At 29.5% G+C, this 16621-nt stretch overlaps 2 protein-coding genes across 2 annotated transcripts in view; both read right to left on the bottom strand.

Annotated features, from left to right (window-relative positions):
- Nucleotides 1–6442, bottom strand: part of LOC142326649 (uncharacterized) — a 29224-nt gene extending 22782 nt beyond the window's left edge. Inside the window, exon 1 of the mRNA XM_075369245.1 lies at nt 6303–6442. Within this exon, the coding sequence (XP_075225360.1) occupies nt 6303–6305 (3 nt within the window). The 5' untranslated portion in view covers nt 6306–6442. The remainder of the gene's footprint in view (nt 1–6302) is intronic.
- Nucleotides 6411–16621, bottom strand: part of LOC142326648 (superkiller complex protein 3-like) — a 28034-nt gene continuing 17823 nt past the window's right edge. The window contains exons 6-8 of the mRNA XM_075369244.1: nt 15154–15338; nt 12094–12282; nt 6411–6524 (exon numbers count right to left, since the gene is read on the bottom strand). Of these exons, the coding sequence (XP_075225359.1) occupies nt 6506–6524; nt 12094–12282; nt 15154–15338 (393 nt within the window). The 3' untranslated portion in view covers nt 6411–6505. The remainder of the gene's footprint in view (nt 6525–12093; nt 12283–15153; nt 15339–16621) is intronic.

Genomic DNA, 16621 nt, shown 5'->3' with positions numbered 1-16621 from the left:
AGAAACAGACTGATTTTTTTCTAATAAATATACTTTTCATTATTAAATATATATATTATATAACTGTATAAATGTTACTCATTTTACAAATATAATATACAAACTTTAGTAGATTAAATTCTAACTTTTTTAATTCGATCATCTCCTCTTCTTTCAGTCTCTTCTTTTATTATACCATTTTCATGAATTATTATTCCTAAATACTAGTAACTTAAAATCTATTCTAGTGTTACATCTTTCTACTTTATAATCAATTCCTCATTCTCACATCCAATCCTGATTACTTTAATACTCCCAACGATAACTTTTATTCTTCTACGTTGTAACCCTACTCTAATACTGCTTCCTGAACATTGTTTAGTTTCTTCTTAAACAATATGATGTCATCTGCATAAAAAGAAATTGTATTACACTAGTTTTAAATTGCAATTTCCAATTGTATAACACTTAATTCCTCTTTTGCCATTAAATTCATGAAACTAAAAAAAGTGAGCTCAAAATGTCATCTTATATCATTCCTTTTTCCAATCAAAATTTTCTGTTTTCTTTACTATTAATTATGATTCTACAATTTTTAAATGAACCCTGGGAGCATATCCAGAAAAGGTTTTGGATCCGGCAAATAGAGTGATAATGTGCAAAGTTGTCTAATATTTGCATTGTAGCTAGTTGAAATCATTCAAGAAAACACATCAAAATACTCACACTTCAACTCTAAAACTTGATTTACAAAAAAGCCACACCTTACTCCTCCTAAGCCAAGTAGCCCAGCAAAAGGTTGGATAGCCAACCCTAGCACAAAACAGAGTCAAGGACTTTGTTAAAGGCTGTAAGATTTGTTCTTCAGATTTCTGTTATCATCAGAACTATGCTGGATAAAAAACCAGGTCAGCAAATTCTTGTCTTGACAGTTATAAAACAACCTGAATATCTCAGGTACATAAACAAGGATAAGTTGAAAAATTCAAAGTTATTCGGGAGAAATTATAAACTTTGGTATTATTATACATTTAGGATTGACTCATAAGTATATCAACAAGATCAATAACACAAATTAGGATTTATTGTTACAAATTCTGCTAATTTTTCCAAAATTGAAGTAATTATAACATTATTTAATTTTTTAATGAGAAGTAAACTACAAAATTTATTTATTTATAATCCTAATATAAATTACGAATAATTAAATAATTCAAAACAAAATGCTTTGGTATTTGAATTAAAGATATTATCTATCGCTGTACATAATTTTTCTGTTATTAAAGAAATGAATTTAATTTTCCACATTTTTATTTTATGAATAAATAAATCTTTAATCCTTTATTTTTTTTTATTATTATATTTTTATCTTGCACAACATAAGATGATAGCTTTTAATGAAAACGGTTCATACAGCAAACCAGGTGCCAATTAGCCCAGAAGCTCAAAATAAAATGAATTTTAATAAACATAAAGCTGAATTCAATGGTTTTATCAAAAAAATAATTAACACTATAAAGAAAAGAATTGACAAAACATTGAGCAAATACAGCAAAACAACTTTAGTTTCTCAAACATGGTACTGCTGATAAATTAAATGAATAAATTAACAATTAATATAATCCACCTTAACAGCATGTTGATATGTACTCTAGATCTTTCGGCTTACATGGAAGCCATCATCAGGATTTAAAATTAGTACATAAGTCAAAAGTTTAAAAAATCATAGTTAAAATTTAAAAACGGTCATGACTGTCCCTGTCCTAAAACAACTTTACTTAAAAATAATTGAGCAGCAGGATTGCAGAAAATGTGGACAAAAATTGCATATTAGCCCCGTTTATATGACAGCAAGGTAAAAAGATCTTTAAAAATCTCAACTTTAATGTTCGGCTAGGTCTATGAAATTAGCCTCTGTCCTTCAAAAGCACTAAGATAAATACAACCATGTCAAAAGAGCAGAGCATATACAAATTAATTTGTAAGGAAAATAATTTTAATTTGGTATATACAGAGCAAACTAAAAGAAAGACTGAGAATATAATAATAGATTGGCTTATTACTGATATAAGACCAGAGAGATTAGCTTAGTCCAGAATTTCCTAGAAACTGGTCACATAATTATTTATTATTATAAAATTAAATACTGAAAAATGCCTGCAATAAACTGGATGGGAAACTTACTTTATCCACAATGTTGTGAAAAATTCATTGCTGAATAACAACTGCCAACACCCTTTACTAATGTTAAATTTATAAAAAAAAATGTGAACGTTTCTTGTGATTAGTTGGTTATTTCTTACAAATTTTGTTCAAACAAGGTATATCTGTTTGACTAGCTTAAGGTTAATGGTTCTACTCTGTCATTCTTAAGGTACATTTTTATTTTATCCAACCTATATAAGAATTATGCATTATGGTGGATGATCTTAATTGGAAATTTCAGTACTTTAAATATTTTTAAGATGCGATTCCCTAAACTGACAACAGTTGGTTTTGTTTGTTCTTACTCTAAAATGATTGCCAAAACACTCTTTTTTATTGTTTTGTGTTATTCCAAATGTTGCCTGCTTGCACAATTTTTCCCTTCTACCTGTCTCTCCAATATTAAAACGACTATTACAGAATGCCTTAATATGTGGTAGTTTCTTCATCTACTTGCTTCAACACCTCTTCATTTTTCACTTTATCCACTCATCTGATTTTTAACATTCTCCTACAGCACCGCATTTCAAAAGTTTCTAATCTTGTCTTCTCAGGTACTTTAATCATCCAAGTTTCACTACCATATAAAGCTACACTCCATACATATACTTTCAAGAATTCTTTACTGACGTTTAAATTAATTTTTGATGTAAACAAATTATATATCTGAATGAAGACTAGTTTCGTCTGTGCCATTCAGCATTTTATATCACTCCTGCTTCATCCATCTTAGTAATTCTACTTCTGAAATAACAAAATTCTTCTACATCCATAATCTTTTCTTATTTTTATATTGTTCTTGTTTATTTTCATGTGGTAGTTCTTGTGTAGGACTTCATCCATGCCGTTCATTCCTCCTTCTAAATCTTTTTTACACTCAGCTGGAATTACTATATCATCAACAAATCGTAGCATCTTTATCTTTTCACCTTGTACTGTTACTCTGGATTTAAATTGTTCTTTAACTTCATTAATTGCTAGTTCTATGTAAAGATTAAAAAGATAACTAGGATTGAGAACATCCTTGTCAGACTCCCTATTTTATTACAGCTTCTTTCTTATATTCTTAAATTATTACTGTTGCTGTTTGGTTCCTGTAAATGTTAGCAAGTGTTCTTCTATCTCTGTACATGAACCCTAATTTTTTAAAAATTCTGAACATTTTATTCCAGTCTACATCATTGAATGCCTTTTCTAGGTCTATAAATGCCAAGTATGTTGGTTTGTTTTTCTTTAATCTTCCATCTACTATTAATCTGAGCCCTAAAATTGCTTCTCTTGTCCCTATAATTTCCCTGAAATCAAACTGGTCTTCTCCTAACACTTTTTCCACTCTTCTCTCAATTTTTCTGTACAGAATTCTAGTTAAGATTTTTGATGCATGATTAGTTAAGCTAATTATTCTGTATTCTACACATTTATCCGCTCCTGCCTTGGTATCATGACTATAATACACACCAGTTTGTATAATCTATCTATCGCTTCCTCTCCTGCACTGCGCAGTAATTCTGCAGATATTCGTCTACTACAGGAGTCTTTCTGCCGTTCAAATTTTTTAATGCTCTCTTAAATTCATATCTAAGTATTGTTTCTTCCCTTTCATCCTCTTCTTCCTCTATAACACCATTTACTAATTCATTTCCTCCGTATAACTCTTCAATATATTCCACCCAACTATCAATCTTTCCTTTCGTATTATAAATCGGTGTACCATCTTTGTTTAAGATATAACTGGATTTTAATTTACGTACCACAAAATTCTCCTTAATTTTCCTGTATCCTTCATCTATTTCGCCAATTATCATTTCTCTTCCCACTTCTCACAAATTCACTCTTCTTTCACTAGTTTGCTCTTCCTTTTTATAGTATTTCTTAATTGTCGATAGCTCCTTTTACTTTCTTCATCATTAGCATTCTTATATTTTCTACGTTCACCCATCAGCTGCAATATATCCTCTGATATCCAAGGTTTTCTACCAGTTCTCTTTGTTTTGCCTAAGTTCACTTCGGCTGATTTAAGAATTTACTTTTTAAGATTTTCCCATTCTTCTTCTACATTTTCAACCTTATCTTTTTTTACTCAAACCTCTTGCGATCAAAAAATTTCTTTACCTCCCCTTACTCAAGCTTCTCTAAATTCCAAAAATAGCAGCTGTAGTTTTTCCATTGCTTTCAGCTGTGCAGTACTCAGAAAATTGAGTGATATTGATATGTCCATTTTGAGTGATGTTTGATGTCCTGACCTACACCCATAACAAATACTGAAAGAGCTGCTGCCCTCTTTCAGGAATCATTCCTTAGTCTGGCTCTCAACAGATACCTCTCTGATATGGTTGCACCTTCGAACCAGCTACTTTGTATCATTGAGCATTCAAGCCCCCTCACCATCAGCAAGGTCTCATGATTCACAGAGGGAACTTGGTACTTTAAAGGAATTTATAGTTTGAGTGTACCTGTCCAAATTATGTACAGGTACAGATTATGTTTCAACACACATAATCACATTTTATTTCAAACTAAACATAATTTAGAAAAATTATAGTTTTTCTTTTTCTTTTAACCTTTTGTAAGCAGGAGCGCTCTTCTCAAAATTCATCTGCTCTAAATACATAGTTCTATAAAGTATTACTGTCACACTAGATTGATGTGACAAAGAACAACCAATCTGAAGAGATGTCAGTACTTTTAGAGTAACTAAAGTATTGGTAATGCACATTTTGATTCACGTCTACAATAGATGCTAAAATACTTTCTCTAAAATATGTATTAATACTATTAAATAATCCTCAATTTGAAAAACTGCTGCAGCCTTAGAGAGCAACCAATAAAGGTATGCTGTGAAGCTGTCCTGTATATTCTTATATCAGTCTGTTCATGAGTAATCAATAAACTAGTTGCTAATACCTCTCATTATAGAGAAGTCATATATATATATATATATATATATATATATATATATATATATATATATATATATATAAGATACCTGTATATTCCTATATCAGTCTGTTCATGAGTAATCAATAAACTAGTTGTTAATACCTCTCATTATAGAGAAGTCATATATATATAAGATACATTCAATAATTAATGAAACAAACTGATGTAGAGATAAAACTGTTCATTCAATGATAATGAGACTTTTTGAGGGTCAAGTTGGTAACCTTTAAAACACATTTAAAGGTTAAACACATTAATCTAAGCATAACCCCTTTTGTTGATTTCAGAATGTCAGCTCCACTTGAAATATGCATGCCATATCAGAGGTGTGGACCAGTGAAAATTTACTCATGAATGTTGAAACAGACTGTGAAAAGTATTTAAAACGCAGTAACATGTATAAGTGGGTGGAACAGTTTAATTTGGGCAGAACAAGTGTGATTGATCTTGTTCTGATCACTCATTGTTTGATCGTCTGGAATACCAGTTGAAGTTTTGACTACCATGCTTAAAATCGTATAAATGATCTTATTCATGAAGATAGGGGAGTCAAAATTTCCCAAATTGCTAGTTTATGTAATATTAGTGTTGGAACCACGCATTCAATCATTCATGATGTGCTGAATTATCACAAAACATGTTCAAGATGGGTTTGAAGACAGTTGACTTAAACCCATAAAGACCCAGATTTAGTTGGGAGGTGTTGCCACATCCTCCTTACAGCCCAGACCTTGCCCTGTCTGATTTTCATTTGTTCGACCTGCTCAGACGTTTTACACAACAGGAAGTTCGACGACAACGAACTGGTCAAAAAAGTGGTACATGAACGGTTCAAACAGCAAGGTTAAGACTTCTACACTGCAGGAATCACAAAGGTCACAGAATGGTGGGAGGACAAATGTCTAAATGTTCCTGGAGACTATGTAGAAAAGTAGTGTTTCATTGTCACTGAATAAATTGTTTTTTCTCTACATCAACTTGTTTCATTAATTATTTAATGTCCCTCGTATTATGCTAACATTATTAGTATCCTGAATAAAATCAGTACCATATAAAAAAATAAGAGAAAAGAGATAAAAATGTAAAAAGAACAGCTAATATATTACCAGACAGATTACACACTAACAAAAAAAACTATTAAAAACAATAATAAATACCAATAAATGTAATATTATTACCATTCAATTTTGCAATAACTCCAAGCAAATTCCAATTTTCCCAACCTTTTGGTTCAAGACTAATACTTTTTTTAGCCGCAAGAAATGCTGTTTGCATCAATTGTTTTTTATCTGTACTATCAAGACTTACTCTGGACTGTAAACAATAACTGGCTGCTAAATCATGCCATAAAAGGCTGCAATTGCCAATTTTTCCAGCAACTTTAAAGCTTGTGTAAATACCTGTTAAATGATTTTAAATACAAATTTAGATAAAAATGTTCATTCAATACATATCTACTTTATTTAAACTTATCTCAATACAGTTAATAACTATGTTTTTTTTTTTATAATTGACATAATAGATTAATTTGTGAGATGTGAATAATACTTCTATTCATCTATTTACAACAAAGTTAACTGAATTACAATATGCTGCCATCTTAAGAGTAAGACAGGAAGGCATCAGCAGCAAATTGCCTTTATATGAAGTTTAAAAAATCTACCAGAATGCTTGGATCATTAAATTCCACACTTATTTAATCTTGGAAATGTACCAGTTGGGTAGACAGTGATTTATGGTCATCATTTAAAAAAGTAGACCCCAAAAAGCTCAGCAACTAACATAGGTAATGCATTAACTAAGCTATTAACCTCTGCTCTACTTTGGCTGACAGAATAATGACATGGGCAGAGACTGAAAATGTACTTTTAGAAGAAAAAAATGGCTTTGAGGTAGAAAACATCTTTGTGTTATTCTCAACACTGAATATTATACCTTCTGAAGGGAACAACCTACATGATGTTTATAACTTTAAGAAAGCCTTCAACACCATTCACTGCTTGAAGCTATGATCAAAACTAAAGAGTATAGAGCTGAGTGTGAAAATAGTTGCACTAATTACCAATTTATATGATAAGAAATTTTATCATGCTGAATGAGAATTCCTTGAAATCAGCAAAGATTGATTACAGAGGGAGTTGTACGGAGCATCTCTTTAAGCCCTCTTCTCTTCTCTCTGTTCATTAGTGATATATATGCTTCAGAGATTTGAGCACCATTTTGCTATGAACGACCTGAGACGACTGAGAAATATTCTGTATGTGGAAGGTATTTCTAATAGCTTAATATTAAGGCAGTATTTTTTTTGTATTAAAAAAAATATATATATATAGCTGGGAACAAAACATATCAAATATGTAAATTAATCAAAAATAACAACCAAACAATTGTAAAAATGATAAAACACTGAAAATTTATATATTATATTATATATATATATATATATATATATAACCATCTATATTTTATATATATTTTATACCATATATATTTTAATATAAACCATCTAATATAGAATATTGAAATAAGACATAGCTATCTTAATTTTACCAAGAAAATTCTTTCATGGGACCTCCTGAATCTAATATCATGAAATAATTTAGTTAAACTGCATAATAAAAATACTGAAATAATTAAAATTGCATATTAATTTATTATACCAGCGCTGCTATCTATTGTAGGTTTTCTATAAGACTGTCTCCCCAAACACTGTCTGATAGTTTATCAAATTTAAATTTTGTTTATATTTATATATATGTAATATTTTACTAATTTAATTTTGATATCTTTATTAATTTCTAATATTTCTAAATTTGGTTTAATAACAGAAATAGAATGTTTATTGCTTATTGGATGCTCTGCCATATTACAAGAGGTTATCTCTAAAGTAAAGATCGTTTCATTGTAAAAAAAATTTAATCTGAAAACTTTATAAATATTTTTATTTCTCTTAAACTACATATCTTATACTACTTATCTATATAATTGCCACGTGAATTAAGACATTTATCATAGCAATACACCAGCTTCAATATACCCTCGTCACATTCTTCTGCCACCAGTCCATTTAGCTAGTGATTTTTAAGTTCATAGTCACCCGTGAATTGCTTACCACTCAAAAATTATTTCAATTTCCCAAAAAATTGATAATCAGAATGAGCTAAGTCCAAACTACATGGTGGGTGATCATAAATTTCCCATCCAAATATTCTCAGTAAATCATACGTCAGATCAACAACATGTAGACATACATTATTGTGCAGTAGGATGATGCCGTCGGTCAGCCAACCACATCGCCAATTTTGAATGGCACGTCGTAACTTATGTAGAGTTTTGCAGTAGGCTTCTACATTTATAGTTGTTCCATGTGGCATGAAATCAATCAGCAGTATGCCAAACTTAACCCAAAAGACTCTGGCTTTACGTCTATATCAGTTTACGTCCATATGGCTGTGGCTTGACCTTTGTTGGTCTGGTTGGTGATTGAGGATGGCGCTATTCACTTGACTACTATTTTCTCTCTGGTGTGTAATACAAAATCCATATTTCATTGCTGGTAACGATTGAATTAAGGAAGTCATCGCTATGTATCGTCAAAAATTACAAAGCAAATCCCATTCCGATTTTTTTGTGACGTTCCATTAAGGCAGCAGCACCCAACATGCACACAAACCTTTCTGAAGCCTAAATATTCATGAACAATGTGACCAATAACAGCTCTTGAAATATCAGGAAAAAGAAGGGCCAGGTTGGAAATCGTTAAGCGACAATCTTTTCTAATTTCATCATCAATGCATTTCAACAAGCCCTCATTGATTATTGAGAGCCTCCTCAAATGTTCTTCATCATACACATTAATTCTGTTACTTCTAAACCTTTCACATCATTTTCGGATGTTTCTTTCATTCATTAAATTATCACTGTACAAATCCCAACCCCGTAGGGGGAAGACAACCACCTTGTGACATTACCAGTCACCACACCACTCGCTCTGTTCCGAGCCCTGAGGGGCTTTACTGGAGGTCGTCTTTAGACCTGCCTTCTAACTGATTACATCTCACATATCAACCAGGTGTCGGTCAGGATGCCACCAATGTTGTGCCTCGGCAGACATTTGCATCAGTAAAAATACATATCAAATTTCACCTTCGCTTAGGCCTCAAACGAACATCTTCACATCCAACCTAACATGATTCCCTCAAACTAACTAACCAAAACTAACTAGGTACGAATCCCAAACCTAGTCCAGATTTGACAGCACCATTAGTGACTGTGAATGCCTCAGAAAACAAACGAGTTTAAAGTTAAATCATTGCTACACTCATACCAATCAAAATTATGTCTTACGCAACATAAATTCAGCCCTACACCCAAATAAATCGACCAATTTAGGTCACCTAACAAGGGGAACGTCACCTCATTCTGATCCATACAGGAGCCACGAACAAACCTCGCATCCCCACCCAGTCCCACCATGGTATCTTGCGTGGCATTACAGTCATGATCATGACTGCCACCGGTCATTGTACACAGCAACCAACTGCCTATAAATTTCAGCCGGCTTAACAGTTTGATGATTTAAAAAATGTATGACTTCAAGTATTCCAGTCGGCAACAACATCGATTTTCCTACTCACTTTATAACATAATAAGTTACATGTAATCTAAGATACTACAATGCAACAACTTACAGACAACAATGCAGTGTGTACATTACTAGCACGGCCATGAACGACACAGGTTCACCAACCTTAAGGAGAGAAATTTCCTTGCGGTCTTTACTTTAGAGATATCCCTTGTAGATAAAGCAAATTTATTATTTCTGTAACTTGTATCACGATCAAGAAATCTAGTTTTTAAGAACCAATTTGTTTCTTCTGTATAAGTACCATCACAATCATTACAATTAATTTTATAAAAATTGCAATAATTAATTCTACTAAAAAAATAATAAATTAGTTTTATATAATGGCAGACCGTCCAATAAACATTCTATTTCTGATATTAACACAAATTTAAAAATATTGGAAGTTAATAAAGATGATATAAAATTAAATTATCAGAAAAATATTTCACATATAAATACAAACAAAACTGAAATTTGATAAACCTTCACACAATGTTTGAGGGAGACTGTCTAATTACAACTGATAAAAAATGAATTATTAAGACTTCACTGAATAAATGAGGTGGTAGTGCTACCAGATGCAGGTTTTATGGAAAACAGGGTGTGGTATAGTGATACCAGAAGGAGGATACATTCCTCTCAGTGGCACAACTGTTTTTAGCTTCAGTATAATGAATGATAAAAATATGTGGAAAATGGATTAATTTTTGTAAGAATGAGCACACACGCATGCATGCATGGGTGTGACCTTTTCTTAGGTACAACATTCAATTTTAGTGGCACACATATTTAAGCTTTTTGAATTTGTTTTATCCAGAAAAGACAATTCACCACAATTCTTTTTCAATTTAATTTTATTTAACTTACTTGTTTTAAGTTTATAATTATATTAGAGTATAATATACTACACAAATTATGGCTTATCAAATTACCACATTGCTTCTAAGAATTTTAAAATTATAGAAAAATGTCATCAAACAGAAGCAGGTGAGTTATGTTTTATTTGATTTATTTATATAATCTGTTAATAAATTTTAAGAATTTCTAGTTTTATAATTGTCAAATGCGTAAATTCTCAAACACTGAATGATGAAATATTCATTCACAATGAATATATAAGAAATAAAAAGAAATGCCTGACTTTAGGAATATTTTAGATTGCATATAAAAATATATAGATTGCAGTATTACTATAAAATAATAAAAAAAAAGAATATCTTTTTTTTATTATTTTATTTCAATTATCAAAACAATTTATAAAAAAATTGATTGTGGTTACCAACTATTCCAACAATTTAAATAATTAATTATTCAAATACTATAGATGAAAGGTAAAATTAAGAGTTAAAAAGAGTTAAGTGGTAAAACTTCAACATAAAATCTGAGGCAAAAATTAATATGAAAATCAACCCGAGAAAATAATTAAACTTAACTAAAACCATAGACTAGTAACTTGAATCTAATAACACATATTTATACTATTTTTACAAGAAAAAATACATTATATTGTTATACTTAGATAGCAAAGGTGGTTATAAAACAAATTTTTTAAATATTTCTTTATTGTGATTTACACATGAGCATTTTTAATGATAGTTTTGGCTACTTGTTGCAAACCCAACATTCATATTTATGACGCATGTATCCGTTTTATTTATGTATATTAATTCTCCATCAAAATGTTTTTATGTGTTTTTATCATACATATTTATATGTTTTCATAATAGATCACATTTTCTTATCTTCAATTTTTTTAGCTGAGCCAATAAATTAGATACTTACTTTTAATAATTAACCATTTTTAAATGAACACATATTCACTAAATACATACAAATAAAACTTTCTTTTATTATTATATTTCTTTTTAAACTTCAAGCAACACATCTCGAAATACTATACATTTAAAAATTAAAAAGTAAACATAAATTACGAGCCATCAAATTAATTATGAGAGTGATGGATTTCTTAAGATGGTGACACTGTTAGAATAACGGCATCAATTTTTCTTCCACCTCACTGTTTCAGCATTAAGAAAATATATATAAGAAAACCATTTACACTTTCTGTCTTGGTGGTATCATTAATCTTGTTATTGAATATTTTAACAGAGCAAGGATGTTTAATATAAAATTTTATACATATAAAGTTAAAAGTTTTTCTACCTACCAAAAATATGTTGTGTATCCATTGAAGCATGTTATAATAAGTAACCACTGAAGAGATGTATGAACACCTACAGCACAGAATATGATATGACAGAGATATTACTTTCTAATTATTAATTAACTTAAGATAATAAATAGTTTACACTTATTAAAAAATTAATCAAATCATATCTTACGTAGAAGCAAATTTGTAACAAGAAAATTGTGACTTGATCGTTATCCTGTCACCAGTCTGATTCTGTTGTGGACTAAACCAACAAGGAATCAATAAAAATGCCCAAGTTGGAGGTAAATTACCAGCTAGTGTAAAAATATCCCCTAACAGTTTCCATAAACAAGAAACATCACTCCATTCTTTTAATGCACTGAAACATAATAAAAATCATTTAATAAAGTGTATAAAATACATAATGCGTACGGATATATAATCCAACTTGATCCACCTAAGTACAGAAATTATACCTTTTTTTTTTTATATCTTACAATAGTGCTTTCGTAGCAACCCACATCTTCAGTTATAATTTGCTTTTTAAGTGTTTATATCAAACTACATATTATACTCAATACAATTAAATATAAAAAAATTCTTTAATAATATATTTTTATAAATTTAAGGAGATTTTAAAATTTTTAATTTATATATTTTTTAAAAAAGCTTTTAACTTGTGATTTTTAAAAGAATTTTTATATTTTAATTTATAAAAAAAAAATTATACATTACAAAACAGTTTTTTATACAAATCGTATTGAGTAGAATACGTAATTTGATATAAACTAAACACTTAAAAAGTAAATTATAACTGAAGATGTGGGTTGCCACGAAAGCACCATTGCAAGATATAAAAAAAATAAGGTAAATTTCTGTACTTAGGTGGATCAAGTTGGATTATATATTCAATATATATATATATATATATATATATTATATTATAATATGTTATTATATATTATTTAATTTATGTTATTATATAATTAATTATGTTATAATATATATTATATTCTATATATATATAGAAGATGTGAATTGCCACAAAAACGCTATTGTAAGATATGAAAAAATAACATAAGTGTCATCTTATTTAATTTATAATTTCTGTATTTAGGTGAATCAAGTTGGATTATATATACAATATATATATTAGTACACAGGGATGTAGTATTGAAAAGATTGACTTTATAAAAATTATCATGAATGCTAACCAGACAAAAATTATCATTTAAGTTTTACAAATTACATATTCAACTTCACAATATAATACATTCAATAAATTTTAATAAAGTTTGCCTTAAATTAAACATAATTCTTTAAATATGCTAGGATTAACATTAAGAATTCTCAATTTAAGAAATGTATAATAAAAACAAAATACTTTGCAGAAAGATTTAGGATGAAGCAGGGAATCATATTATAAATTAGTTATATAACACACACTTTCAATTGGTGCAAGTTTTGGGCATTTAATATTTGATTATGTATTTAATTTGATTAAAACTAATATTGAAATTCAAAAAAATAAACTTAATGAATCTAACTATAATAAAATTAGTAATTAGATAAAAAGAGGAAATAATAGTAATAATAATAATAATAATAAAAGAGGAAATAATAGTAATAATAATAATAATAATAATAAAAGAGGAAATAATAGTAATAATAATAATTACAATTGTATTTGCATGAATTATAATAGTAATAAGGTTTTGGTTATTACAGATTACAAGGGGATTCTGTAGCGAATGGTGGTTTTGAAGATTTACATTTCAAAGATGTACAGGTGGATTCAGGTTCATTTACTGATCCTTGTTTTGATTTGATAAATTTGACAAATGTCAAGCTTGATGATAAGGAACAGTTTATTGGGGCTAATGCATTTAAATTAAATTTGAATGATAGTGATAAGAATAATATTAATAAAAATATAGCAGTTGATTCTGAAATAAATATTAATAAAGTAAATCCTAATGACAAAGAACAATTATGTAATTAATATCATTAGTAGTAAAATTCATGAAATTAAATGTGAAAATTTAGCTCGCAAACCAATTTTTAATAATAAAAAAGTAATTTACTATTTGAAAAACAAACTAAATAAAAATAATTGTACTATTTTAAAATCAGATAAAACTAATACACTTATCATGAATATCGAAAAATATAAATAATCTGATGAAACAATAAATATTAGAAAATAATTTCAAAGAAATAAATGATCCCTCTAATAAATTTTTAAAAATAACTAAGTTTAATAGCAAAATACCATAATATTTTTAATTATAACAATAACTTAAAATATCACTCCAGATTATACCCTTCTGAACAAATTGCACCAAAAATTAACTGGAACAAATTTCCAAAAATATATAAACCTGGTATCCCTATGCGACCTTTGATTAATTATACAACTGCTCCATATTATATATTTCCAAAATAACATATAAATTACTTAGGATAAAAATGAATTTAAATTATAATATAAATAATGAATTTGAATTTGTAAATAAGTTGAAAGACTTAACAATTGAAGAAATACTAGGATGGTTAGCTACGATATTAGTAATATGTATTCTAGCATACCCATAGACAAAACAGTTCACATAATAAAAAATAAATTAATATATAATCACAAAGACCCTTTGTTTGTTGATAACATTATTACTATAATTACAAATACGTGCCAACAAATCTACATTAAATTTGCTGACAAATATTATATTCAGGAAACTAGCTTACCAATGGGTTTTCTTTTGTCAGCCATCATGTCTGAAATTTATTTACATGATTTTGAAAATAAAATTATTTATGGCATTATTCATACTTATGATATTCTATTATGGACTCGGTATGTCGGTGATATGTTTGTTGTTTAGTACAAAAAAGACCATGAAATTTTTCTAGCAGATATTTATTTTTTAATTAATCCAAATTCTTGTTCTTATTAACTTATCAATGGTGAGGTCAGTTTAATTCTTATTTACTTTAAAAAAAAAAAACTTAAGCAAAGGAAAATAAGTAAGTTTATTTTTTCTAAATGAATATATAAAATACCTTCTTATATATTATACCTTCTATATATATTATATATAGAAGGAATTATATATACAAGGTATAATATATTATACCTTCTTTTCCATCTAAAAAAGGGCAGTATTTTGTGAAAAAATGTTGCTTTAGAATCTGCCATGTTTATGAGAAGAGTAACCCCTCCTTTTAAATTCAGAAAAATAAACAAAATTACCTGGTAACAGCATCTACGGCTTCCTGAAGGCTATCTCTCATACGACCTAATAATCTCTTTGAGTGAAAAATTTTTGCTGATTGTAGACAAGCTTCAGCAAGACCTTTAAGGACAGGAACATCCTGAGGATATTCTTCAGAAAGTTTTCTGAACTCAGGTATGACATCCTCTGGTTCTTCAGTAATCTAAACATTAACCCCTTAAATTACCAATCTTTTTTCAGCTAAATTTTAAAATATTACCATATGTATAACACTAAAACCAATGTTTTTATAATAAATCAAATTTGATTCAAAGTTAACAGACAGTTTAATAACAAATTTTCAATGATATTTGCAGTTTTGTTATAAATGACATTTTTGTTGTTGCACTGTTATAATTTTTCTGTTTCATTAATGATGTTTTTTTTTCAAGACACATATTTATGATACCACTAAAAAAATATATTTGTATTCTATTAATTGTAATTTTGTATTCAATTATGTTTCAGGATATTTAAATTTATTTCTTCAAACTTAGATATATAGTACTTCTAGCAGTCTAGCAGTAGAATGTTTTAGCAGGTTCATTTACAGATGCATTCTGTATTTTTTTTCTGGAAAAAATATCCCCAGAAGTAAAACCATGATTAAATTAAGAAAATGTTTCATTAATCCAATTTCTTACATCATCAACATCCCTGCCGAAGCAGCAGGCCTGGCCGGCCAGCCGAGGGAGCTGCTTGGTGCAGACGCTACCTTCCCAGCCCAACCACTGGGCTTCAATCGCTCTGGCCGTGGACTCACCAGCAGAAGCCAGCCCAGCATGGGATCGCTCCAGGAGAACCACCTCAGCTGCGCCGGCAGTAGATGACCAATGCCAACCCGACAGTACAGGGATCTGGGGGCCATCACTGCCACGTTATAGTGGGGACCCAACTGAACTGCCGCTAAAGATAACTCAATCTGATTTAAACGGACAAGCTGCAACTCCCTGAATACAGCCGAGTCAACATCACTGAAGACCAGCTTCTGCACCGAAGAGCTCTTCTCAGAGCTAATGCAAAATCGGCCCTTTTCAGAGCCACCAGTCCAGAAACCTCAAACAGTCCTTTTCAAGGCTACCACAAGGTTTCAAATGGCAACGTGCCGTTGAAGCCATACGGTGACAACAATAGCCCTTTTCTGGACTACCATAAGCTTTTAGATTTCCATGGGTCATAAAAGCCATTCGGGGACAACTACAACCCTTCTTGGGGCTACCATAAGGTTTTAAAGTGCCAAGTTCTGTCAAAGCCATACAGCGACAATGTCTACATAGAAAATAATTAGTAAAAATTAAAAATTAGTAAACATTCCACTCTCGATTGTAATTCTAAACAAACGAAAAATCAATCCTGAAATTCTAATTGAATTCAATGTTTCATAATTCTACTAACATACATCAGAATTTCATCTAAACCAAATCTTTATTAAATTGAAAGTTAATT

The sequence above is a fragment of the Lycorma delicatula genome, chromosome 6 (genome assembly GCF_047948215.1).
Source record: "Lycorma delicatula isolate Av1 chromosome 6, ASM4794821v1, whole genome shotgun sequence".
Lineage (NCBI taxonomy): Eukaryota > Metazoa > Arthropoda > Insecta > Hemiptera > Fulgoridae > Lycorma > Lycorma delicatula.
This window is presented reverse-complemented; position numbering and strand designations above follow the sequence as displayed.